This window comes from Myotis myotis, unplaced genomic scaffold (assembly GCF_014108235.1).
Source record: "Myotis myotis isolate mMyoMyo1 unplaced genomic scaffold, mMyoMyo1.p scaffold_m19_p_5, whole genome shotgun sequence".
Lineage (NCBI taxonomy): Eukaryota > Metazoa > Chordata > Mammalia > Chiroptera > Vespertilionidae > Myotis > Myotis myotis.
This window is the reverse complement of record NW_023416357.1, coordinates 80,252,092-80,279,010: the sequence shown is the minus strand read 5'-3', so window position 1 is coordinate 80,279,010 and position 26,919 is coordinate 80,252,092. Positions and strand designations below refer to the sequence as shown.

General features: G+C 48.1%; 3 protein-coding genes across 10 annotated transcripts; 1 reads left to right on the top strand and 2 right to left on the bottom strand.

The window, feature by feature from the left end:
* The first annotated feature begins 1,008 nt into the window (after positions 1 to 1,008).
* Positions 1,009 to 8,142, top strand: LOC118656894 (paired immunoglobulin-like type 2 receptor beta). 8 transcript variants are annotated; one of them, XR_004967749.1, is made up of 7 exons: positions 1,011 to 1,326; positions 1,613 to 2,020; positions 3,911 to 4,087; positions 5,386 to 5,511; positions 6,026 to 6,183; positions 7,240 to 7,289; positions 7,728 to 8,142. XR_004967749.1 is itself a non-coding variant. In XM_036310668.1 (6 exons), exons 1-5 carry the CDS (start codon positions 1,263 to 1,265, stop codon positions 6,159 to 6,161), a joined length of 783 nt encoding a protein of 260 aa, XP_036166561.1. In that variant the 5' UTR covers positions 1,012 to 1,262; the 3' UTR covers positions 6,162 to 6,183; positions 7,728 to 7,746. The 8 variants fall into 8 exon arrangements, 3 of the variants coding, with proteins under 3 accessions (XP_036166561.1, XP_036166563.1, XP_036166564.1); XR_004967750.1 differs by having other exon boundaries at positions 1,012 to 1,326; positions 6,154 to 6,183; XM_036310668.1 differs by lacking the exon at positions 7,240 to 7,289 and having other exon boundaries at positions 1,012 to 1,326; positions 6,154 to 6,183; positions 7,728 to 7,746.
* Positions 8,143 to 20,473: 12,331 nt separating this feature from the next.
* MBLAC1 (metallo-beta-lactamase domain containing 1) lies at positions 20,474 to 22,363 on the bottom strand. The gene has a single exon (XM_036307858.1). It carries the CDS (start codon positions 21,644 to 21,646, stop codon positions 20,738 to 20,740), a length of 909 nt encoding a protein of 302 aa, XP_036163751.1. The 5' UTR covers positions 21,647 to 22,363; the 3' UTR covers positions 20,474 to 20,737.
* A 150-nt stretch (positions 22,364 to 22,513) lies between these two features.
* Positions 22,514 to 26,915, bottom strand: CNPY4 (canopy FGF signaling regulator 4). Its single transcript, XM_036307859.1, has 6 exons — positions 26,648 to 26,915; positions 24,332 to 24,458; positions 24,140 to 24,236; positions 23,794 to 23,916; positions 23,180 to 23,297; positions 22,514 to 23,087 (listed from the first exon to the last, which is right to left on the bottom strand). Exons 1-6 carry the CDS (start codon positions 26,763 to 26,765, stop codon positions 22,936 to 22,938), a joined length of 735 nt encoding a protein of 244 aa, XP_036163752.1. The 5' UTR covers positions 26,766 to 26,915; the 3' UTR covers positions 22,514 to 22,935.
* Positions 26,916 to 26,919: the final 4 nt, after the last annotated feature.

Genomic DNA, 26,919 nt, shown 5'->3' with positions numbered 1-26,919 from the left:
GGAGGCAATGGGCAGAGCCTCCTGTGAGTCACCAAAGGTCCCAGTTCCCAACCTCTCACCCCGTTCACCACGTCACAGGCTGGCAGTGCCCTCCATTAGGGATGGTCCCAGGACTGTCACTGGGGTGACCCATTACTGCTCTGAGCCTTAAGCCCCTCTGTCCAGGGAAGACTCTGGATTAGCCAGGGCTCCCACCGCGGTGGATGGGACCATCTAAGGAGCATTATAAAAATACAGCCTCCTGCGGCTCACCCCAGAGCTCTGCACTCTGGTGCTGAGGCCTGGAGACTCTGTGGTGCAGCCAGGTGGAAGCATCCAGAAGGCTCTGTGGATTCAGCAAGAGTGGAGTTCCAGTCCTGGACCCATCACTTGAGAGTCACGGACTTGGGCACACCCTCTCCGAGCCTTGGTTGTCTCATAAGTGAAGGGGTGAGAACAGAGGGCCCTGCAGATCCACACTTGAATTCTGTGGGTAAAGGCATGGCCTCCAGAAAGCCACTCTCTGGGGAGATGGAAGGGTCAGACCACACTCACCTCTTAATCCCAGCGCGGGTGTGAGATGCAGAGGGAACAGAATGGGGCCTGTGGGTCTTGTTTCTGTCTGTGAACTACAGGAGAGGGCGGGGGGCCAAGAGCCAGCTGGATGCACCTGGGCTGGGGCTGGGGCTGGGGCTGGGGCTGGGGCTGGGGACATCTCCACCAGCACCTCCTGCCTCCTTTTCCAGGGGCTGTAGCTGGACAGACTCCTGGCTGCCTTTCCTCTCTTGAAAGAGCCTGAGCTGGTCCTGCTGCTGCCCCTTCCCCTGCAATGAGAGAAACAGAGGCTGAGAGGCACTCAGAGAAGCAGAGAAAAGGAGAGCGAGTGAGAGACAGAGACGGGACTGACTCCTAAGGAGATGGGAAAGCCCCTGGCAGAGACAGGGCGTTGAGGTGGGAGGGGAGAGGCCCCAGGCAGCCCAGGTCAGGACCACACCCATCAGCATGAAGGTGGGGACTGGGGGGCCGATATCATGGCTCTTGGTCACTGACCACAGGGGAAGCTCTTTGGCAATATCAGAAAAGAAGAAGCCAGATTGTAAACGGAAGTGCTGCCCATCCTGGGCAGGCATGTTTGGGGAGGGCTCCCACCTCCCAAGTCCTCGGAAGGAGCCTGGTCCTGCCTCTCCGGGTGGTCAGATTAGCCTGAGGCAGCCCCTCCACAGAGCCTCCCCTCTGGCCTAGAGGCTCTGCTTGTTTTCTCATCCTCCAAGGAGAGCGAGGCGATGGGTCTGCCCCTGCTGCTGCTCCTGCTGCTGCCCCTGCTGCCGCCAGCAGCTCTGCAGGCTGGTGAGTGGCCAGGACACCCTGGCTCTGACCAGGGCCCCAGGGGAGGGGCTGTGGCCAGCCAGGCTTCCCACCTGCCACAGCAGCGGGCTGGGCTGGTCCCACAGTGCTGGGTCCCCCACATCCCTCACCCTCCTTTCTACCCGCCCTGGAGAGGGGACGCCCAGCCAGAGGGCCAGTCCTATTCTCTGCCACACTTCCGCCCGTAGGTGAGGGTGCCAGATGGTCCGGGGTTATCTTCTCGGTCCGTCCAAGTGGCTTCAAAGTCCCTCCCTCTCCCCCCCTCCAGGTGGCTCAGCAGAATGCACTTCAAACCTTAATTATGAAGTCCACCAACCAGAGCACCTCTCAGCCCCTGAGGGTGGCTCCATCGACATCCCCTTCTCCTTCTGTTACCCCTGGGAGTTAGCCCGTCATCCCAACGTGCGTATATCCTGGAGATGGAAACAGTACCATGGAGAGTTCATCTACAGCACAACCCCGCCGTTCACCACAACCTCACCGTTCATCCATAAGGATTTTAAAAACCGCCTCTCCCTGAACTGGACAAAGGGCCAGAGGAACGGCTCCCTCCGGATCTCCAACCTGCGGAGAGAGGATGGACGTAGCTACTTCTGCCGAGTCCAGTTGACCACACGGAACGAAGGCGAGAAGGTGTGGCAGTCCATCACAGGGACCAAACTCATCATCACCAGAGGTGAGTCCCACTGCCCCGGCCACTGGTGCCCTCGTCCCCCAGGACCGGTCCAGGCGCCTCTCTTCCTGACCTTTCTCTCAAACACCTCTCCCTGCCCCTGGCTGCTTCCCAGCCTCTGCCAGCTTTACCTTTTTCACCGTGATCTCCCCAAACGTGGGCTGCCTTCCTTGCCCCTCCCTCACTGCCCCATAGATCCAGCCCACCCCATCCCCAGGCTTCAGACCTTCCAGGCTCCCCGGTTATCCTCCTTCTTGCTCCAAGTTGGGGCTCCAGCCCTGCCTCCTGCCTTCACCCCATGTCCTCCAGGCGGACTTGACTTTTACAGGATGTGGCCTGGCTTTCCTTTGTCCTGTGTCTGCAGGGGAGCCCCAGCTAATCCCATGTCTGTGTCCCCCCACAGCCATGAGCTCAGCCTGGCACACACAGGAGGGACCCCATAGCGGCCCAAGGAATTCCCTCCCTCCCTCCACCCCTGGTAACACCCTCCCTCCCTCCACCCCTGGTAACACCCCAGCACCTGTTGTCCCAATCTCCCTGCTTTCTTTTCTCACTCTGCTCCCCAGAACGTGGCCCTCAATGCTCCCTCCCCAGTTTCATCTCTTTATTCTCCTCCATCTCCCTCTTTCTGTCTTAATCCTCTTTACCTTCCTTGCCTCTCTCAGGGCTCCACCCACCCCCCGCCCCCCAACATGGGAGCCTCTATGTTATCCCCTTCTCCATCCTGCTCCTGCTCTTCTGTCCTGGTTGTTAGAGGCCCCTCTGCAACAGCAATGAGGGCAGTTCCTGCTTACTGTGCACTGTGGCTGAATCCTTGGTATGCATTGCCCTAGTGAGTCTGCACCACGACCCCACAATAACAGTAGGTACTGCTGTCATCTTTATGTTACAGATGAGGAAACTGAGGCTTGCAGAGCCTAAACACTGGCCCAAATTCCCACTAGTGCCGATGGGATTTGAACCCAATGTAACCTCAGAGCCTACTCTCTGAGCCACTAGCCTCTCACCTCACCTATTGACTGAATCATCTTGTTATCCTGACCTATTTTTAACCCAATATGGGGTGTGTTGCATTAATAGTTCTTCCTATATTACTTAGTGGGGCATGGAATGTTAAACATGGGTTTTCCTGTCTCCAGGGCAAATACTGGGAAATTCCACTTATATGAGGTGTCTAGAATAGTCAAATTCATAAAAACAGGAAGTGGAATAGTGGTTGTCAGAGGTTGAGGAAGGAGAGAATGGGGATTGTTCAAATGGGATGAGTTTTTTTTTTTTTATGTTTTATTGATTTTTTACAGAGAGGAAGGGAGAGAGATAGAGAGTTAGAAACATCAATGAGAGAGAAACATCGATCAGCTGCCTCCTGCACATCTCCCACTGGGGATGTGCCCGCAACCCAGGTACATGCCCTTGACCGGAATCGAACCCGGGACCCTTGAGTCCACAGGCCGACGCTCTATCCACTGAGCCAAACCGGTTTCGGCGGGATGAGTTTTATTTTGGAAAGAAGTGTATGGTGGTGAGAGTTACACAACAATGTAAATGTACTTACTGCCACTACATTGACTTAAATATGGTTAAAATGGTAAATGTTATGTTATGTGTCTTTGGCCACAATAAATGGGTTTTTTTAAGTCCTGTGATCTAGTTATTCCTATTTGTAGGTAATGAAATACACCACGGATCGGTGGTAGATTCAGGATTTGAACCGAATGATGTATGTGATAAGCCTTCAGCATTTCACCTGTTACTCCCCTACTGGTGTGAGAGCTTCAGAGGGTTGCTCCCCACCCCCAGTGTTCCCCAAACTAGGGAACAGGATGTGACAGTTTCACTCAGATATTTCCAGTCCCCTAAGGAAGAATTTACTTATTTCTCATGTCTTCTCAGCCACCAAACCCACCAACACCACCACCACAGATGGCCTCAGTATCTCGGGGAACAAAGGGAGATCAGGGTTTTGGCCCTTGAGTAAGGAAGTTGTGGTAAGCATGGCAGTGGCCAGCACTGTGCTCAAAATTGCAATTTTGGGACTGATGGTCTACCTCAGGTGGAAGAGAAGCAAAGGTGAGTGGTCCAGCACCCTGCCCTCTCCCCAGGCTTCCCAACTGGGTGTTTCTCCTAATCACCTGCACCAGGATGATTGCAGATCCCTGCTGGGATGAGGTCTAGTCTTGGGAACCGTCATTGTTAATGATCTCCTCAAGTGCTGTCTGGGAGTGATCAAGTTTGAAAATCATGGCTCTAAACCAGCCCCTCTCCACAACTTTTCTTGACTTAATCATTTCTCATCAGTCCTCACCTTTTTGTTCATGGAGAGGGGAGGGTCTGCCATGAAAAATTAAGAAGAAGAAACAGGAAGTTGACTGAGCTCAGCAAGCATTGGTGGGGTACCTGTTTTCTAGGGCCTGACTTGTAATTAGAGATAAAAAGTAAACAAAGCAGAGACCCTTTCATGGAACTAATTGGGGAGGGGAAGGGTGGGGCCAGTTGCCTGAAGGGCTTATTGCTTCATTTGGAAAGAGCTAAAGTAGTTGCGATAAAGGAGGGGGTAACCAAGGAGGACTTCTCAGAGGAAGTGACACCTGCAAAAAAATCTCAAAGAATAAAAAAGAATTAGCCAGGCAAGTGGCAAGGATGGTGTAGAGGTCACTGTTCTTTCAGGAGAAGGAAACCATTTGTGGAACTGTAAGTAGCTCAGTGCTATGGAGGAGGCAGGAGATGGGGAAAGAGGACCTTGTAAATCACATCCAAGAGCCTTAGATCCCAAAGGAAATGTGAAGCAGCCAGATGGCAACCTCACTTGGTATTGCAGATACATCCAGCCTGCAGTGGAGGGACCAGGACATTAGACTTACCCATCCAGTCCAATGCAGTGCCAGCTTGAGTGGAAAGAGAGCGACAGGTCTTGGAAAAGGTTAAGAAGGAACAAGTAAGATATGGGGGTTGGATTGATGTAGGTGTGAGGGAGCCAGAAGTCCCATGTTTACAACTTGGGTGAACAGGCTGTGATGAAACTACCAAGTGAATTAGGGAACATAAACGGTCAAAGACCATGGTTCAGGGAGAAAAATGATTCTTCAACTAGATGAGCATCAGCACTTATAATTATTAAGCTACAATAATTAAAGTGATGCAATGCTAGCATATAAAAGATAAAGTAATGGAAGAAAAGAAAAAATTCAAATATAAGCAGGATAAAAATACTAGTAGACCCAAATATATGCAGAAATTTAGTAGGTTAAAAGGTAACATGTATAATCAATACATATTATTAGAACAATTGCATAGCCATTTGAGAAAAATAACATTATCTCCTTACCTTATCATTTGCACCAAAATAATACTAGCATTTAATATTTCAGAGTTTTCATTCCCAGTGATTAAAAAATATAATGTCCAGAGTGGAGTGGAGGTCACTGGAGTTGGGGGATGGGTGAGTCCAGTGCCTGAGAGGATTGTCCCTGTGGATGATGAGACCTCACAGGAAGGTGGGCAGTGGTGGAGAGGATGTATGAGAACCGGGGCCAAATGCTTGGGAATTGCTGTGGAGAGACTTGAGAAGGAGGTGGAGGGGGAGAGTGCAGGGAGGTGGGGAGGAACAACAGAGTCCTCGGTGGAAGAGAGGAACAGGCTGCAGTGTAAACACTGATCCCAGCCCTGAGGTTCAGAGGTAGGAGAGAGCAACAGCCACCACTCAAAGGAAAGCAGAAGAAGCTGGTTTGTCACAGCAGGAGGAGCGATGGTGCCTGAGGCGGGGAAGGGGAGGGGAGGGAAGGTGGGCCAGGCTCAGCAGTGGAAGGAGAAGGTTGAGGGATTGCAAGGAGTTGAAGGAAAGAGGAAGGAAGCAGAGGGAAAGTTAGGGAGCGAGGGCAGGGTGAAGGGGGCACAGGGTGCAGAGAAGAGCTGCTCTCCTGACTTGGTGTTGAGGACAAAAGCAGGAGAGGTGTGGGCAGCCTCAGGATGCCAGCTGGTGCCACTCTGAGTCCTAGGCCCTTCCAACAGGAGTTTCAGCAGAGCTGCTTTGCTGCCCTGGTTTATCCAAGGATGGTCTCAGAGTAGGATGAAGCAGAAAAGCAGGAGGAGATGCTGTTCATGGAAGGCACACTGACATGCTGTTGGTTCCTCTACAGGTCTATGAACTAAACCAGAGCCCCCGCTAGGTGAGTGTTTGTCTTCAAAGTGAGACATAGGGGTTTCGGGGGGCGGGGGGTGACTTAGGAAACAGGAAGCTCCTTAAGAGAACAGCACTAGGATGCCTTTCACAGCTGCTCTCATCCTCGACTTTCCCATCCACGTTTTCTTATGTTCCATAACAGGTCAGCACTTCTCTTACTAAGAACAGAGGATCTAATTACTTTCTCTGATTCTTTCCCAGAATGTCTCCCTTTTCTCTTTCCCTGGTATCCTCTTTTCACCTTCTTTGTCCCTCTTCCTAAGTTTTTCCTTCTGTTCATCCTATTTTCTTTCCATCTTGGACATCATCCTTCTGGAACACATCTACCTTTCCCACATTTTTCCTCTTTCTTGCTCATTGTCCAATCTACCTTTCCCCTGGTGATGCACCCATAGTGGCCACAGAATCATCTGCCTCCATCACCTCTGCCGTCTGCCTTTTCTCAGAGCACCTTTCCCCCTCAGCTCCCAGCCTGGCCTCCTCTCCTCTGTGCTGGGATCTCCTTCCTGCCCTGAGCCCTGGTCCTCCTCACCCTCCCACCAGTTTCCTTTTCTCCATCCTTCTTCCCATTTCTACACTTTCCCTTCCCTAAATCCCCTCCCACCCTCTCTCCCTCCCTGACTTTTGCCAGCTGCCTTACTCACCCATCCCAGGATGGCGTCTCCTCCTGGGGACCAAGGCCTGAGCACCCACCCAGAGGCTGTGAGATGAGCGTCGCTGGTTTTCCTTCTCGGTTTTAACCGAGGCAGTGAGGACAGAAATTCACCCCTCTGGTTTCTCCTCCTGTGCCCCTTCCTACAACAGCGGTTCCCTAGAACAGCCCTCCTTCAGGTGCACTCAGGGGCCTCTCCTGGGCTACACCACACACTGCCTCTCAAAGCTCTTCCAGGCAGCCTCCTTCTGAGAGCCTCAAACCATTCCCTACATCTTCTGAGTAGGTCCAAGCAGGTCGCAGAGCCCCGAAGAGAACCAGCCTGATGCAGGTTTTGACTCCTTTCTGCCCAGCCTCTGACACAATTCCCACTCTTTCCTTCCCACGCAGGGGATCCTTCCATAACACTGAGGAGAAGCACGAGAACATGGGGCATAAAGGTCAGTCCTACCACCATCACTTCCCACTCTCCACCTTGGCCCTTCCTTCTTCCTTACACACTCTCTCCCCACACATGTGCCCCTCAGCGTTTTCCTCTTTCCCATGCCTCACCCATCCCTCCCACATGACCCTAGTCCGGACCTAGCAGATGACCGCACTACTGAGCCCTCTGCCCGTTTCTCTACCTTGGCTGCCATGCCTCTGATCCTGGCACATTTTTATTTTTTTTCTGGGACTACATAGAGACTCCAAGCCGGACCCAAAAGTAAGTAGCTCAGACTAGAGCCTGAAAGAATTAGAGAAGCTTGGAGAAATAGGGGTGGAAAGAATAGAGGGACTGTGGTATCAGCAGGGCACTCAGGTATGAGATCACTGATGTAAGATGAGGTCAGCTCCCCCTCCACTTCTAACCCCCTTCTCTTTCTGTTCTCACACAGGTTGATGGCATCCTCTATGCCTCCCTTACCCTCTCCAACTCAACCTCACCCTCACCGACAGCACCTCCTAGCCACCTTCTCTACGAGAGCCCCCAGGAAGAGACCCTATACTCTATGTTACAGACCTAAGGAGTGTGACTGAGTGATGACCTCCTTAGAGTAAGCTGCACAGAAGGATCACTACTTCCCATAACAATCCCAGCCAGACACCGATGACTCAGAAGCCAGCAGGGGTCAAAGACCACCAAGGACCTAAGAAAAATAGCCATCTGCTCCAGTTCCCTCTTCGTCTCGTTCCCTTGCCCACAAAAATAAAAGTACCTGTAGGATTTGCCTGCATGCATCTAGGAAAAAAATTGATGTCACCTTCAACTTCTGTCCTTCTTGCCAAAAATAAACTACAATACATAGCTCATGCCCAAGACCCCTCCTCTAGTGCTTCTGCTCAATGACTGCAAGTCCCTGAACACTGTTAGGCAGCCTGTAACCCAAGGTCTGCCCTCCAGCCTAACCACTCTACTTCCCTTACAATTTAAGCCTTTACATGCATCACCTCACTTAAACATAAGCAACCTTATATGGCATAGGATGTACTCATTTGAGACATGAAATGAAGAACCAGAATGGTTTCAGTGCTTTTCTCAAGGCCACACAGCTAGCAAATGGCGAGCCAGGATTTGAACTTACTCCTTCTCTTCTCGATGTCCTTCACCCAGGACTAGGATGTCATTGCCTTCCCAGATTCCTATACTGTACAGGCCTCCCACAGAAACAATGATGTTAGTGACATGGAGGAGGAGGGAGAGAAGCCAAAAGGAAGCATCTACTTACGGATGACCAAACCAAGTAAACCAGTAACCGGTTTAGTTAACATATAAACTGGTTTAATTTAGTCAATTCACCTTGTAGCCAGTGACTAACCCCAACACTTCCCAGCTCTATGTACCTTCTGAGAGGCTCTCCTCCTGTTCCGGAGGAAGAGAGGAAGAGAGCAAAGGAGCACAAAAGGACTCCTCAAAGAAGCCATGTTGAACTCTGATCATGTCTATGCTGTGGCTTCACCCTCTGTTCCAACTCTTCCCCCAACATCTTCCATGAGTTGCTACAGGTTCAGTTCACTGGAGGTTTCATCGTCAGCGGGTACACTACCAGCCTCCTGAGGCAGTGGCTCCTGGGATCCAGGTCCTTCTGTCCCCACCAGGAGCTGGCCCTTTGGCACCATTCTAGCCTCTTTTTCCTCAGACTTTTTTTGCAAATGACATGATAGTCCACATAGAAAACTTGAAAGAATTAACACACATACAAAAAAAATACCCTTATGAACAACAACACACAAAAAGACCCTCATGGACCTATTCAATGACGATAGCAAAGTTTCAGGTTACAAGATTAATATATAAAAGTCAATTGATTTCTCACATACCAACAATGAACAAGTAGAACTTGAAATTTAAAGCATAATACCGTTGACATTAGCATCCTCCTCAAAAATGAAATACTTAGGTATAACGCTAACAAACTATATACAGATCTATATGAGAAAAATTATAAAACTCTGATGAACAAAATCAAGAACTAAATAAATCAAGTGATATTTCATATTTGTGGATAGTAAGACTTAATATTGTCATGATGTCAGTTTTTCCCTACTTTATCTATAGATTCAATGCAATTCTAATTAAAAATTTCAGCAAATTATTTTATGGACATTGACAAACTTATTTTAAAGTTTATATGAGTAGGCAAGATGCAGAGAAGCCAACACAATATTGAAGGAGAAAAACAAAGTTGGAGGACTGACCCCAGTCTACTTCAATGCTTACTATAAAGCTTCAGTATTTCAAAACAGTATTGTATTGGTGAAAGAACAGACAAATAAGTCAATGGAACAAAATGGAGAGCCCAGCCCTGGCTGGGTAGCTCAGTTGGTTAGAGCATCATCCCAATATGCCAAGATTCTGGGTTTGATCTCCAGTCAGGGCACATACAAAAATCAACCAATGAATGCATAAATGGGTAGAACAACAAATTGATGTTTCCTCTCTTTTTCTCTCTCTCCCCTCCCTTCCTCTAAATAAATAAATAAATAAATAAATAAATAAATAAATAAATAATTTTTAAATGGAGAACCCAGAAATGGATCCCCACAAATATAGTTAACTGAGCTTTGATGAAGGAGCAAAAGAATACTATGGAATAAAGATAATCTCTAACCCATGGACACAGACAGTAGGGGGTTGAGGGCATGTGTTGTGGGGTGGGAGCAGCCGGGGAGAGGTCAATGGGGGAAAAAGGAGACATATGTAATACTTGAAAACAATAAAGAAAAAAGAAAAAAGACAATCTTGCCCAACTGGTGTGGCTCAGTGGTTGAGCGCCGACCTATGAACCAGGAGATCAAGGTTGGATTCCTGGTAAGGGCACGTGCCCAGGTTGTGGGCTCAATATCCAGTATGGGGAGTACAGAAGGCAGCTGATAAATGAATCTCTCTCATCATTGATGTTTCTATCTCTCCCTCTCCCTTCCTCTCTGAAATAAATAAAAATATTTTTAATAGTCTCTTCAACCAACAATGGTGCTAGAACAATGGGGCAGTCATATGCAAAGAAGAATCATCTAGACACAGACCTTACACTCTTAAAAAAAATTAACTCAAAATGGATCATAGACCTAAATGTAAACCACAAAACTACAGATAGAAGATAACAGGAGAAAACCTCGGGTGTGGTGATGCCTTCCCCCATACACACACACTTTATTTTTATTGTTGACACTATTACAGATGTCCCCACTTCCCCACATACACACTTTGTCCGCTTCCACCCAGCCCCTGCCCCTCTTCCCCTCTGGCCCTCACCACACTGCAGTCTGTGTCTGTGGGTTATGCATATGTATTCTTTGGCTAATCCCTTCACTTTCTTTCATCTAGTTCCCCCCTTCTCCCTCCCCTCTGATAGCTGTCAGTCTGTTCCATGCATCTATGCCTCTGGACCTATTTTGTTTCTCAGTTTATTTTGTTTATTAGATTCCTCATGTGAAATCATATGGTATTTGTCTTTCTCTGACTGGCTTATTTCACTTAGCATAATACTCTCCAGGTCCGTCCATGCTGTTGCAAAAGGTAAGATTTCCTTCTTTGTATGGCTGCATAGTATTCCATTGTATAAATATACTACTGCCTTTTTAAAATATTTTTTTATTTTTGAAAATATATTTTTATTGATTTCAGAGAGGAAGGGAGATGGAGAGGGGGGGAGAGAAGGAGGAGAGAGAGAGAGAGAGAGAGAGAGAGAGAGAGAGAGAGAGAGAGAGAGAGATGATGATGATGATGAGAGAGAATCATTGATCAGCTGCCTTCTGCATGCCCTCTACTGGGGATCTTGTCCACAATCCTGGTTTGTGCCCTGATTGGGAATCAAATCCTGACCTCCTGGTTCATAGGTCGACACCCAACCACTGAACAACACTGGCTGGGCTATTCCATAGCTTTTTTATCCACTCATCTACTGATGGACACTTGACTGTTTCCAGATCTTGGCTATTGCAAATAATGCTGCTATGAACATAAGGATGCATATATCCTTTCTGATTGGTGTTTCAGGATTCTTAGGATATATTCCCAGAAGTGGGATCACTGGGTCAAAAGACAGGTTCATTTTTTTTAAATATATATTTTATTGATTTTTTACAGAGAGGAAAGGAGAGGGATAGAGAGTCAGAAACATCGATGAGAGAGAAACATCGATCAGCCACCTCCTGTACATCTCCTACTGGGGATGTGCCCGCAACCAAGGTACATGTCCTTGACCAGAATCGAACCTGGGACCTTTCAGTCCGCAGGCCGACGCTCTATCCACTGAGCCAAACTGGTTACGGCAGGTTCATTTTTAAAAATAAAAATGTACCATCCATGTTGTCACAAATGGAAGGATTTTCTTCTTTTTTTAAAGGTTGAGTAATATTCCTGTGTGTATTTATATGTATGTACACATACACATTCTTTAGCAATTTATCTGTCAATGGACACCTAGGTTGTTTCCATATCTTGGCTATTGTGAATAATGCTTCATTGAGCATCAGAGTGCAGATATCTCTTTGAGATACTTATTTCATTTCCTTTGAATAGATAACCAGAAGTGGGATTATTGGATCATATGGTAGTTCTATTTTATTTTTTGAGGAAGCTCCATACTGATTCCATAGTGGCTGCACCAATTTATTTTGCCACTAACAATGCACAAGGGTTCTCTTTTCTCCACACCCTTGCCAATACCTGCTATCTCTTGTCTTTTTTATAATAGCCATCCTAGCAGGTATGAAGTGATATCTCATTGTGGTTTTGATTTGTATTTTCCTGATTATTAGTGATGTTGAGCATCTTTTCATATATCTGTTAACCATTTGTATACCTTCTTTGGAAAAATGTCTATTCGCATTATTTGTCAATTTTTTAAAAATATATTCTTATTGATTTCAGAGGGTGAGAGGGAGAGACAGATAGAAACATCAATGATGAGAGAGAATCATCGATCAGCTGCCTCCTGCACGCCCCACACTGGGGATTGAGTCCACAACCCTGGCATGTGTCCTTGACTGAAATAGAACCCAGGACCATTCAGTCCGCAGGCTGACACTCTATATACTGAGCCAAACCAGCTAGGCCATTTGTCAATTTTTAAATCGGTTTTTTTTTTTTTGGGGGGGGGGTGTTTTTTGGCTATTGAATTGTATGAGTTCCTTATATATTTTGAATATTAAATGCTTATCAGATATATAGTTTGCAAGTACTTTCTGCCATTTCATGCATTATTTCTTCATTTTGATTGTTTCCTTTGCTGTGCAGAAACTTTTTGGCTTGATGTAGTCACACTTATTTATGTTTGCTTATATTGCATTTGCTTTTGGTATCATATCCAAAAAATCATGACCAAGATCAATGTCAAGGAGTTTTGTCTCTTTATTTTCTTCTAGGAGTTTTATGTTTTTTAAGTCTTTAATTCATTTTAAATTAATTTTTTATTGATTAAGTTATTACATATGTGTCCGTATCCCCACATTACCCCCCACCCCCCCACTCATGCCCTCACCCCCCTGTTGTCTGTGTCCATTGGTTAGGCCTATATGCTAGTATATAAGTCCTTTGGTTGATCTCTCCCCCTTACCCCCACCCTCCCCTACCTTCCCTCTGAGGTTTGACAGTCTGATTGATGCCTCTCTGTCTCTGGATCTGTTTTTGTTCATCAGTTTATGTTATTCATTATATTCCACAAATAAGTGAGATCATGTGATAGTTATCTTTCTCTGACTGGCTTATTTCACTTAACATAATGCTCTCCAGTTCCATCCATGCTGTTTCAAATGGTAAGAATTCCTTCTTTTTTTACCACAGCATAGTATTCCATTGTGTAGATGCACCACAGTTTTTTAATCCACTCATCTATTGATGGGCACTTAGGCTGTTTCCAAATCTTAGCTATGGTAAATTGTGCTGCTATGAACATAGGGGTGCATATATCCTTTCTGATTGGTGTTTCTAGTTTCTTGGGATATATTCCTAGAAGTGGGACCACAAAAAATAAAACTACACCACCAACTTACACCATACACAAAAATAAACTCAAAATGGATAAAGGACTTAAACATAAGACAGGAAACCATAAAAATACTAGAGGAATCCACAGGCAGCAAAATCTCAGACATATGCCGAAGCAATTTCTTCACTGATACTGTTCCTAGGGCAATGGAAACTAAAGAGAAAATAAACAAATGGGACTACATCAAAATTAAATTAATTTTTTATGTATGGTTTAAGGTAAGGATCCAATTTCATTCTTTTGCATGTGGATATTTAGTTTTTCCAACATTATGTAGTTTTCCATAAAATTAATTACTACACATTATTGCAGCTACCCACAATAAATGAATAAATCTCAGGATCATAATATTGATGAAAAAAGCAAGTTGTGGAAGGATATTTACAATATGATTTATTTACATAAAGTATAAAATTAATCCTTCATTTATATAAAGTATAAAATTGTGTAGAAATGCAATTGTGGTAAAACTACCAAAAAAATCAAGAAAATGTTAAACAGCCCATTCAAGATAGTGGCTTTGCCCAGCCAGTGTGCTCAGTGGTTGAGCATCAACCCATGAACCAGGAGGTCAGGGTTCAATTCCCAGTCATTGCCTGGGTTTCGGGCTTGATCCCCAGTGGGAGGCATGCAGGAGGCAGCTGATCAATGATTCTCTCTATTCATTGATGTTTCTATCCCTTTCTCCTTCTCCCTCCTTCTCTCTGAAATCAATAAAAACATATTTTAAAATAAAAAATAGTGGTTGCCTCTGAAGGGCCAAGAAATGGATAGAACTAGAGAAAAACATAAGGGGACTTCAAAGTAATGACAAAGCATCTTTCTTATACTGGGTGGTGAGGACACAGGTATTTGTTGCATTATTGTTCCTTGTACCTTTTATTTTTTATGTATTTTTATTGATTTTAGAGAGAGAGGAAGGAAGAGGGAGAGAGAGAGAGAAACATGGATGCAAAAGAGAAATATCGATCGGTTGCCTCCCGTACACACCCTGACTGGGGACTAAATCTGCAACCTGGGCACGTGCCCTAACTGGAAATCGAACCAGTGACCTTTCAGTGCATGGGATGACACTCAACCAACGGAGCCAAACTGGCCAGGTTGTACTTTTTTTTGTTCTCATAAATTTTCTCATAACCAATGACATTTGACCAAAAAAAAAATTTTTTTTTGTTTAGATTAATAAAGGAGCATGAGGAGAAAGAAGAGCCCTCAAAGGGGACTGTGAGGGAAGGAGGCATTAAGTAGAGAACAGAGCTATGCGTGGTCTAGGAACCCAAGGGAGAGGGTATGGAATGCAAGTTTCAAGAAGGAATGTCAAGTGCTTCTGGATGCTCAAGTAAAATGAGCACTAAGTGTCTTTTGCATTTGCCAGTTAGGACATTCATGAGCCATGTCATCCAGAGTCATTTTAGTGGAGTGGTCAGAGTGGAAGCCAGACTGAGATACTGAATGAAAACATATGAAAAGGCATCAGCAAAAAGATATAAAGGAAATGTCTGGTAAGAGTGGGCAAGGGACTGCTCCTCTTCTGGAGGTGGCTCTGGGTGCAGATGCTGACGAGTTCTCAGGTATCTTGAAGCAGAGATAGCTGAACAATGGTCTTTGCTTTCTCTGTGAATAAATGCTGCCCCCTTCTGGGAGTGAGGAGGGAATGGTGTGGTGTGATTAGCAGCTGCTTCTGGAAAAGGCAGAAAGTATAAAAAGGACTTAACCAAACAAAGAAGTTGGTGAACTTTTAGCCTCACCAATTCATGCACACACCCATCGTAGTACATTTACAACAACAACAAAAAAGTCAGAAATTCTTTGCAGCTTCTTCTATCAGGAAGTGGAGGGTATTTCCTCATCCCTGCATCTGGACTGGCCTTATGACTTGCTTTGAAGGTGATGTAAGCGATATTGTGCATTTTCTAAACCTCAACCCGAACTGCAAGTGTCCTTGGAGCTTTTGCCCTAACACTGGGAATCCCTCTTCCACCCTGTGAACAAGCCTGGGCTGGCCATCAGAGATGGAGAAGCCATAGAGAGAGAGGCGCCACCATCCACCAATTCCAGCTGAAGCACCGATGAGTGATGAGGCTATCCTGGATCATTCAGCTCCGGCCAAGGTAGTCCAGATGACTCATGGAATTGTAAGAAATAATCTTTGTGGTTTTAAGCCACTACTTTTTGGGGTGGTTTGTTGTACAATAAAAGCTAATTCATTCATTCTTTAGATGATTTTTAAAGCATATTCATAACTCTCTGGTTGTTTCCAATCATGCTTTTGTCTAAGTTTTCATCCACTCCTTGATCCTTTTGGAATGTAAACACAAGAAAAAATTTCTCTCCAAACAAGCTCTTATATTTTCTATTACTACAAAAGGAAAAATACAAAATCCAGTGTGTGTGTGTGTGTGTGTGTGTTGCTAGGAAGTTTGGATTTGTCAATTATGACATTCATGAGTAATGCCATCCAGAGCCATTTTAGTGGAGTGGTTAGAGTGGAAGCGAGACTGAGATAGTGAATGCAGTGTTCAGTTTCAGGAAGTATCCTGATACAATTTTCAAGTTCCTGATAAAATTATCTTCACCTTCTACCTGGTTTCTAACTTCCTTTTTATCTTTATGTTAATTACTAGAGGCCCGATGCACAAAATTCGTGCACTGGGGGTGAAGGGAGTTCCTCAGCCCGGTCTGTGCCCTCTCACAGTCCAGGAGCCCTCGGGGGATGTCCAACTGACGGCGTAGGCCCACTCCCCACAGCAGTCAGACATCCTTAGCACTGCTGCGGAGGCAGGAGAGGCTCCCGCCACCACCGCTGCTCCACTTGCCAGCCATGAGCTTCTGGCTGAGCAGGACTCCCCCTGTGGGAGCACACTGACCACCAGAGGGAAGCTCCTGCACTAAACATCTGTCCCCTGGTGGTCAGTGCGCATCATAGCAACTGGTCATTCTGCTATTAGGTCGATTTGCATATTATCCTTTTATTATATAGGATACTATACTAGAGGCCCGATGCACAGATTCGTGCACCAATGGGGTCCCTCAGTCTGGCCTGTGGGGATCAAGCTGAAATCGGCTCTCCGACATTTCCTGAGGGGTCCTGGTGCACAATTGGGGTCCATCTCAGCCAGTCCTGATCAGCCCGACCCCAGCAGCAAGCTAACCAACTGGTCAAAGCGTCTACCCCCGGTGGTCAGTGTGCATCATAGCGACTGATCGAACAGTTGAACAGTTGGAGGGACAATTAGCATATTAGGCTTTTATATATATAGATTGTATACATACATCTATGGTAGCCACTTAGAATCCTTTTTTTTTAATTTTTTTTAAAATATATTTTATTGATTGTTTACAGAGAGGAAGGGAGAGAGATAGAGAGTCAGAAACATCGATGAGAGAAACATCAATCAGGTGTCTCCTGCACATCTCCTACTGGGGATGTGCCCACAACCCAGGTACATGCTCTTGACCGGAATCGAACCTGAGACCCCTCAGTCCGCAGGCCAACGCTCTATCCACTGAGCCAAACCGGTTTCGGCTAGAATCCTTTTTGAAAATAGACATAGTTAAAATTATGAATAGTCTCCTACTTAAAATCAAGCTTTTAGCCCTCAGCATGCCTTCATTCTTATCACAGACATTTGTCTCTCCAGGAATGTGACCAACAAAGCTCTCCTTCAGGGTCTTTCTCTGACACACAGCCAAATGGCAGCCAAGAGAAGGAACAGCTGGAATGAGTGCATCTGGGATAGTTTGGAGTAGAAGCTAGCTGACCTAGAGAGTTATGTTCATAACTTGGATTAACCTCTCCCTAGAGTAATTAAGGAATGGGCATTGGAGTCTGGAAGCCTTCATTCACATGCTTGCTCTGACATTTACCAACTCACTTCACTTAATTTCCCTATTTTAAGAGGATGGTTATAGTACATGCATGTGGCACAGAGTAAACACTCAAAAAATGTTAGCTTTTTACTAGTTACCCTGTTATATTCTTCTTCCCATGACCCCCATACCATGCTGGACTTCTAGCTCCCAAACTCTCTGGCTTCTACCACTGAGATATGGAGCACTTGGTGTCCTGCTCCGGATGTTCCTTCTGCACTGTTGATAGAACCTTGGGCTGCCTAATGGGCCATGTCATCCACATGATGAGGGACTCCATCCCATGGCAGTGATGGAGTATCTGTGTGTCACTGCTGTGAATGGCCATGACAGGAGATGCCAAGATGCCTGGAGCCTTGTGAAGAAAGGTGAATAGGGAGGGCTTTGAGAGACACCCCCTTTTTTGTGTAAGTGGACATGATGTTGGAACTTCTCAGAGGCTGGGCAGGGATTGACATCTAAATCCTAGACAAGGAGTTAGAGCTGGGCAACAGGTAACAGCTAACCAGGTAGATCAGAAAAATAGTATGTATTTATTTCATAGCATTTATAGACAAAATACTGAGCTCTATAGCATTCAAAGAAATATCTTGCATAGTTTCTGCTCTCAAGGGGAACCATGGGGAGAGGACATTTCCAGAAAAAAATGACCAACACCAGGCTAAGTGAATAATATGGAGACTGCATTACAAGAGTTTAAAGTAGGGTTGGGAACATCAGGGAGGGTTTCTGTAGGTGACCTTGTGAAGGAAAACCCCTATTCTGTAAAACTACTGTTTGGAATTCTCTGCTATTCTTTGGACGGCCTCTTATTCTGAAAAAGTAACTTTGCTTTGTAGCCTGCTTGAATAGTGGGGGAGATAAACTTAGCTATCTGACCTTGTAGGCCAGAGACTAGATACACCCAATGCCATGCCAGGTGCATTTTTTAATTGGATAGAACTGTATAGTTTTCAAGGCTACCGCCAGCAATCACACAAAGGGCTGGCTCTTCTATAAAAAGGGAAGTTCTGCTTGTAGCTGTGCTTAGATTTGGATTCATTTCCCTGAGCCCGCCGCGGTGAATAAAGTGTAACTCCAAACTCTCAGAGCGTTGTTTGGTTCTGGTCCGGTTTTTTCTGTAACAACCTGAATTGAGCCTGGAAAGTAGAGAAGAGAGGGAAGACAACAGGGAAAGAACAAAATCAAAAGCCTGCAGGAGAAAAAGGGGATGTGGACTTGTCTGGAAGGAAGCAGGCAGTGTAGCCAAACTGGACAAACTTTGACTTGAAAAGGACCAGAAGAGAAAGTTTGGATTGTCCTGCAGGTGATGTGGAGCAATTGAATATTTATGAGCAGAGGAACCTAATCATATAGGTCAAGTGTTCCTGAGAGTTTTCACAAAAAGGAAGCTGTAGAGAAACTTCTAAGCGTACACTCTGGGCCCAACTTCCTAATATCTTAAGCACTGCTTTCCCTCTGTTAACCCTCTCTCCACACTATCCTCACTGCCTGTAATGGCTCATTTCACCCGTGTCTGTATCCATTCAGAACTCCTCTTGCTGCAAGCAACTGAAAACAAAGAAGCTTAGGCAGGGAAAGGAGTTGATTAGTCAGCCCAGGTGACTGATGAGTTCGAGGCAGAGGCTCTGACTTTCAGCACTCAAACTTGTCATCAGGTCTGTTTCTCTTAACTGCTCACTTCTGGCCCTACTGATTAGCTTCCTTTTTAGTGTCCATTTGGTGGCCCCAGCAGCAGTGGGCTGTCTGGACAAATGACAAGATGATGCATCCTCCTATGTCAGTCTTGTAGAAAAAAACTAGATTTTTCCACTAGCTCTAGCGAAAACCTTAATATTACCAAGACTGGACTTGTTTAGGTGACCTGTCCATCCTGAAGACAATCAGTGTGGCCAAAGTGATGTGTTGCCCTGAATGGCCAGGCCTGAGTAATGAGCAGAATACCTATGTTCTGGAAAGTGAGGGCAGGAATTTGTTTGTCCAAGGTAGGAGTGCATAGCTCTAAATAACCCGACTTCCCCACAGTCCTGCAACCAGAGGATCTACCTACATGCCACATGTTAGACAGGGTCCCTGATGGCTATGGAGACCACCCAGAGCATAGTGCTGCATTAGAAGGCCTACAGCGGTCCCTGCACACCCTTTACACACCAGTGGCTTCTCTGCACTCCATGGTCCGGCACCTGGCCAGGACCCCCACACCGTGGTAGTGCTGGGGTCTACTTTACCACCTTTCCTGGGGCCATCTTTATCTGATGCCTGACAGGATCTGGGCCGCTGTGGTTGCACTCTTGTGGTCATCAAGCTGGTCAACACCCTACAAGTCCATGTATGGCTGTGACTGGTTCACTCTCCAGGTGAACTAGCTTCTCTGAGCTGTCTTTGCTGACCTCTGCGTGGCCTTTGTAGACACCTGGGAAATGACCTCCAGTTTGGCACTGCCTGATCACATCCACCCAGGGAGGCTCATCATCCACAAGGTGGACTTCCTCCTCTCCATCTGCCACACCTGTGGATAGGGGACTGGGACAGTTGTGAAGAGGACCACAGCCCTAATAGGACTTCTGGGATATGGGCCAGGTGCCATCAACTTCTCTCGCCTGGAAGACTGCAAAAGCTTCCCAACCACAGCCCATTCAATCCTTGCTCCACTCTAACCCCTTTTCCATTCAGAACAAGAGTGTTTGTTTTAAAACATAAATGAGCCCAGGTCATTGGCCTGCTCAAAAGCCAAGGCTTCAATCTCAGTAACTCTGCAGTTTCATTTATCGCCAGTCTTCCAACTCCATGGATTCCTGCTGCTCAAGCAGATCAAGGGGTCCAGCTTTCTCCTCATTCTGTTCTCTGATCAAACATCATCTCCTCAGAGGCTTTCCCTGACTACCCACCCCTCAGAACCATATCCCCTTCTCAGCCTGATTTTTTCTCCTATCACTAACCACAACCTGTAGTTATTTGATTTAGTACTATTATTGTTGTTTGCTTGTCTGTTTCAATAGAATGTAATATCCATGAGGGACAGGGAGTTTGCCTGACGCGTTCACAGTTGTATCCTGGTGCTTGAGACATAGCAGGAGTTAAATAACTATTCATTGAATAAATTCATGAATAAGTCAGATGACTGTGGTGTTACTTCCATGCCCTGCACCTTCTCTCAGCAACCTGCTACCTCTTGAGAAATAAGCAACTAGCCAAAAGGTGTCCCGTTTGCTGTTGATTACATTTGCGTAACTGTCACTGTTAATACCTCATCTCCTTACATTTACATTAAGGCACTATGATTTTCAATGTAGTTTCCAATTTTTATTTACATTAAGGCACTATGATTTTCAACGTAGTTTCCAATTTTTATTTGGGACAACTCTCCCAATCGTCTCCCATTTTGTTAATGAAACCCTCAGAGGTGGCACACAGCTGGTCCGTCCTTGGTCCGAGTTTGGCTGCTAAAATGGTGATATTGGTGACAGCGGTGGCAGAAGCGCTCTGTCCTCGCTGGGAGTGACCACCTGGCCCCTCCGGCTCTGGCTGGCTGGTCCTCTCCCAACCTAGACTTCAGTTCCCAGGCCGGGGGCTGGGGCGGGAGGGCTGCCCTCACAGGCGTCCGGCGTCTCCTGGGGCTCCTCGTCTCCTGGGGCGTCCGGCGTCTCCTGGGGCTCCTCGTCTCCTGGGGCGTCCGGCGTCTCCTGGGGCTCCTCGTCTCTGGCCTCGGGGCCCTCTGCCTCTGGATTCCAGGCCTCCCTGACCACCAGGAAGGGGGCTCCGTGGCCAGGCACGACCACGTCGGCTGTGCCCAGGACCCTCTTCCGGCTCCGCTCCTGAGCCACCGGGTCTTCGCTCAGGGCCTGCCAGAAGCCCTCGTCCCCATCGCGTTCGAACACGTCGCCCACCACGGCCACGGTGCCCAGGGCCGTGCCCGCCACCACCACGCTCACGTCCCGCTGGCCCCCGTGGCCCGGCGTGGCCCACACCTCGAGCCCCGGCCCCAGCCGCAGGGGCCGCTCCTCCCCGAGCTCGTGGGGAAGGAAGCAGCCCCCGGGGAGGCAGAAGTCGTGCGAGACTAACAGAGCGGCCCTTGGGAACAGCCCCAGGTTCCCGATGTGATCCGAGTGTCCGTGGGTTCCCACCACCAGAGTCACGTCTACGGGGGCCACGCCCTGCCCCGCCAGGGCCTCCAGGAGCCTCTCCCGAGCCCAGGGGCCCCCGGTGTCCACGAGGATGGGACCCCGGGCTGCCTCCTCCAGGGCGGTCTTCGCCTCGCCGCCCTCGGACGGAGGCTCTCGGTGGCGGGAGGCGCGGGGCAGGATGAGGGTCACAGAGCCGTCGGCGCGCACGGCGCCGCCCGCCCCCTCGGGCTCCGCGTAGCCCCGAAGTAGAACCACCACGGAGAAGGGGTCGCCAGGCAGCCGCACGGGGGGCTCCCCGCGCAGCGGCTCGGTCCGCACCACACGGCTCATGACCGGAGAAAGCGGGGCTGTGGGCCAACGTCCGGGCCCTCCGGGTTCCCACACTCGCCGGAGCCTCCGCTAAGTGGCACCTCCAAGCCTCAGTCCTTCCGCCCCCTCACTCTTAAAGTGGTATCGCCTCAGCCCCCTTCCGAGGATGGTCTCGCCCAACCTTTTCTTCCACGTGAAGCAGCGCGTCTTTCAGTGTCTTCGGGGCCCCCGCCTAGTCACTCTGTCGTGGTAGGTCCACACTCGTCACCCTCCCAAGGAGGTCCTTTTTAGTTCCCTCTCTATAACCTACGCCGCTCTCTGCCTTGGACCCAGTTTTACGCCTCTAAGGTTCTAAGGGAAGAATGGAAAGCGGAAAAACGCGAAGGATTTTGTCCGCTGCGACCTCCCATAAGCCCAAATATGGCGGCCGAGACAGCACCGCCCGCGGCATTCTAACGCGGCCGCGTTCTCCGGCGTGCGCGGACCCGGACCCCGGCCCAAACGCCGTCCTCGGCCTGGGATCCCTGCCACCTGCCTTGGGCTGCAGCATTACCGAGCACCATTAGCTTCTAACGGGACGGCAGCCAGCAGCCCTGTTCTCTGGGCGGGGCGCTGCCACATCAGCCAGCTAGGATGTGTGCACAGGAGTTGCGAAATGTTGGTTGCAGCCGATACTTTTAAAAAAAGAAAGCTTCCTAGCGATATAGAAAATTTGGCACCTGTGAAATTATGTGGCGGGCCATCGGTGGAATTAATATAAAGCAGACTAAGTGCCTACTCCGCCTAACTTATCAGCATCGCCCCATCCCCATCCAGCGCCCCCTCCGCGGTCACAGTCAGTTGGCACGTAGCCTTCGGCGGTGTATGTAAGTCGCAGAGAATGCCCTCTGGCTTCATCCTTGTAAGGGTCTAAACAAGGCCAAGTGACGTCCCCAAGGCCCCCAACTCCTATGCCACTGCTGACCTCTGGGTGGGGGTTGAAGTAGAGATAATTAAAGGGGAAAGCCTTCAATGTGGTCTCCACACCTACAGCTGAGGGAGCTAGATGGCAGACAGAGGGCTCATCCGTTGGGGTAGGGCTTCCACCTTCTGCTCACACCTTTCTCCCCACAGCTATGCCATGCTGTACCATCAGGATTCTGCCGGAGACCAGGTGGGAGAGAACAACTACAAGCTTAGGGGGTGAGACACACACACACACACACACACACACACACACACACACACCGTTAAAGCTGTGGGGCAGAGGGAGCTCAGGCTTCAGAGCCTCTCCATGACCCCTGCCCTCCCTGGGGACTCAAAAACAAGGGTCAGAGGTCCTCTGGGTCATGTGTGGGGTGGCCTGGTGTGCTAGTCATCTCTTCTTCGTTTTCCTTCTCCTCCTGATCTTGCTCCTCCTCCCCTTCTGTCTTCTCTTGCCCTTCTGTGATCTCCTTTCCAGTCCAAGTTTCCTGTAGACATGCTAAGTTGGGTGATAGAAAACAAGTTAGATGTTGGTCCTGGGGGTAGGGGATGTTGTGGCCTGGCAGGGAAGGGACCAGCCCACGCACTTACCAGTTTCAGAAGCTGGGAGCACATGACCTTCACAGAGAAAACGCTGCAGGGGCTGCTCCTGATGGTGGAAGTACCAGTCTTCCACGACTTCTTCAAACTCCTCCAGCATTTTCTCACACTGGTCAAGTGGAAGGGTCAGAAGAGTACCTGCTCTGCTGGGCTTTGGGAACCTTCCTCTTTGCTCTTTACTACCTGTCTCCCCACCCCACCTTGGAGAGGCAGATAGCCAGGAGTTTAAACGTGGCTTACTAGCTGTGTGATCCCCATTCATTCAACAAACATTTACTAACACCTCCTCTACTGAGTAGGTTATTAAACTCTTAAGTTTCGGTTCCTTGTCTGTAAGATGGGAAATGGTAATCAGGTGGTTGTGAGGGCAAAATGAGGCAGCAGCTGAAGCGTATATGGCTCCAAACTTGCACAAAGTTGGTACTCAGTAAGTGGTAATGCATATTATTAGTCTCCATTATTACTTCTTGATATGCTCCGGGTGCATGTCAATCAATGACAGTCCTCACTCTGCCCCCTTCTCCCTGCTCAGAGGTAGACCTCCCTAGGACCTAGTTCCCCTTTCAGGTTCCCTTCTCACCTCCCTGGGCGGTATCCTAACCTACCTGCTTCTTGAGGAATGTGACCTCCACACTGGGCTCGTCCCACAGCTCCAGAGGGATCCCCAGATCCACCTTTACCCCCTTCTGCACCAGGCCTTTCAGCGTTGCCATGGTCTGACTCTGCCCCTGTGAGATGGGAATTTGGGATCAGCCCAGCCCACTACCTCAGCTTCTTCCTTTCCCTTCCCACCATATCAGTTTTGTCAAGCACCAGAGTCTGAAGGGTAAGTTCCATGAGGGTGAGATGTGGGAGTCTAAAGATGAGGAGGGGACACTGAAAGGCTAGAGAAGGGAGGCTCCAGAGGATATAGGCCTGAGCAGTGGGATCCTGCCCCAGGAGGAGTCTGACCTTGGCATATCTCAGTGAGCCCTTGCGCTCGGCATGAACACTGTAATCCAGAACTTGCTCACATAAATTCTCCAAGGCCTCTTCTAGCCTTGTCTCTCTGTGGGAAGAGGGGAAACAAAGATTCCTTGAATACTGTATGAGCTCCCAGAGCTCTTTCGGGGGTTGAAAGGTGGAGGAGCATCAAGGACTCACGAAACGCTGTAAGGGATGTGTCTTTTCCTCTTGCCCGTGTCCAGCACCTGCCCCAGCTCCAGCACCTCTCGAGATCGTCCAGTGCGACTCAGCTGTTCCTGTAGCTCCAGACTCAGCAGCTTACACACTAGATGTCCAAAGGGACATGAGAGATAAACAAACATGCCAGCAACTCATTCTGCAGATGAGCAAAAGCAGCAGAGCATGATGGTTTCAAATGCAGACTCTGGAGCCAGCCTGATTTACAATCCTGACTCAGCCACTGAGTAAGCTGTGTAGCAATCTGCTGTGCCTTGGTTTCTTCACCTCTAAAATGGAGATAATAATAGTACCTCCTCATAGGGGTGTGGTGAGGATTAAATCAATCCATGTAAAGCCTTTACAATAGTGCCAGCACGAAGTGAGCAGTGTATACGTCTTTGCTGTTGTTAGGCAGTCATTTATTGGGCTCCTTCTGGATGCACAATAGCAATAGAGAGCAATTAAGACCCACCATCCCTATCCATGAAACACTGCCAATGCAGTCGGGGATAGAAAAAAAGATGGCAAGATGGTGTGATGGTTCCAACCCTAGGTATTAAGACCCTAGCTGGCTTGGCTCAGTGGATAGAGCATCAGCCCACGGACTGAAGGGTCCCAGGTTCGATTCCAGTCAAGGGAACATGCCCAGGTTGTGGGCTTGATTGGGCTGGGGCGCCGAAGGAGGAGGTGTGCAGGAGGGGGTGTGCAGGAGGCAGCTGATCAATGATTCTCTCTCATCACTGATGTTTCTTTCTCCCTTTCCCTCTCTAAAATCAATAAAAATATTTTTTTTTAAAAAAAAAAAAGACCAAGAGACTTAATCTCATTAGGAAATGCAAAATTCATTCAATGGTTACATATTGACTTCCTTCTAGCCTGGGATTTCCTTAAGGGTGAGCATTGTATCTATTCCACCACTGTCTTTCCAGCACCTAGCATGTGACTTGGCACATTATGGGTCCCAAGAAAGGGAGTGGCCTATACAGAAGTGCCAAGTGAACTAAACACAGGAGCAAGTAACAAAAGTGCCTAAAATATGCCAGGTACTACTCTAAGATCTGGGAGACACAGGTACTCTCTTTCCCTCCAAGGGTACAATGCAGTGAGAGGAGACAGATATGAAAAGAAGGCTTCCAAAGGAGGTGACATTTAAATTGGATCTTGGAGAACAACCTGCAGAAGTGAGAGGGTTATTCCAGGCAAAGGGAGAAGCAGAGGTGGGAAAAGATAAGGCAGGCTCACTAGCTGCTGAGTACAGTGTGGCTTCAGCATGGGCATTTTGGGGGTGGGAGTTTGTGGAAAAGAAAGAAAGGGGGGGCATAAAACAAAGAAATGTGTGTTCTGCCCTAACAACAATCTTGGCTGTACTCTAATCGCTGCAGGAAGCCTGCCCAGGTGTTAAAGCAAGGACTGACAAGATTGGGTCTGTGTTTAGAAATTCTGACAGAGGAGTAGGGGCACAAGTGAAAGGGGAGTAGAGATTAGGTCCAAGTGTTGAGGAACAGCGATACTGAAATGCAGGTTAAAAGAATAAGAATCCAGGAAAGAAATTAGAGTCAGGAAGGCAACAAACTAGGGAACCAGAGCACGCAATGGCCCAGTTCTGAAATGCCTTCTCCCTATTATTGCTCTCTATTGCTATTGTGCATCCAGAAGGAGCCCAATAAATAACTGCCTAACACCAGCTGGGACCCACAAATAGTGCAACCACAGAAGATACTGCTTGCTGTAAAATCCATACAGCACACACACACCCTTTGGAAAGCCTCACACCTATGGGGAACCTCTGTGTGGCCTCCTCTTTCATTTATGAGCGTCAAGGGCTGATTTACTCATCCCCAAGCCCCTTCAGGAGAACGCGGGACCTGTAATTTGGGAGTGTCTCTGCCGAGGTGGAGCAGAGGATATCCACAAGGTAAGCCTAACATCCCGCTCCTGCAGGACCTCCAGAATGAGGTCTAGTGGCTTGGGAAAAACACACAGAAGACGCTCAGTAGCGTGGTGGTCCTGGGCGGATAGTCTCTGAACTACAATTCCCACAAACCATTGGGGCCCAAACCAGCCAGAAAAAGCGTGCTCTCTCTGGATGTCTCATGGGAATTGTAGTGCCGTAGATTTTGGAACCCACTATAGGTTCCCTCCCTTGATCCCATTCGACTTCCGCGAAACTCCACCAAAACCTCCCTCAGGTCTTTAAGGAGGTTGAGCGACCCACCCATCACGGTCCATTTGGTCCGGCCCAAACAAAGGAGGTGGGGCAGAGGGATGCCAAAAGGGGCTATTCCTTTCAGATACCTTCGCATTTGCTGGGCAAGCGTTCTGTGTCATCGTCCTCCTCCTTCGGCGCCCCAGCCCAAGCTGGGACGCATGCAGTCAAAATGAAAAGCAATATTCCCAACGGCACAGGTCCCATGACAAAGTGCTGTCCACAACTTAAAACCCCTTGCCTTCTAACCAACTTCGGGAAGGCAGCGGGCCCTTTTAATTCCGAGGCAACTTTAAGAGTCGAGCCTAGCACTGAGGCGCACGCGCAGTGCCGACCCGAAAGGGGGCGGGGCCCCGTCGCT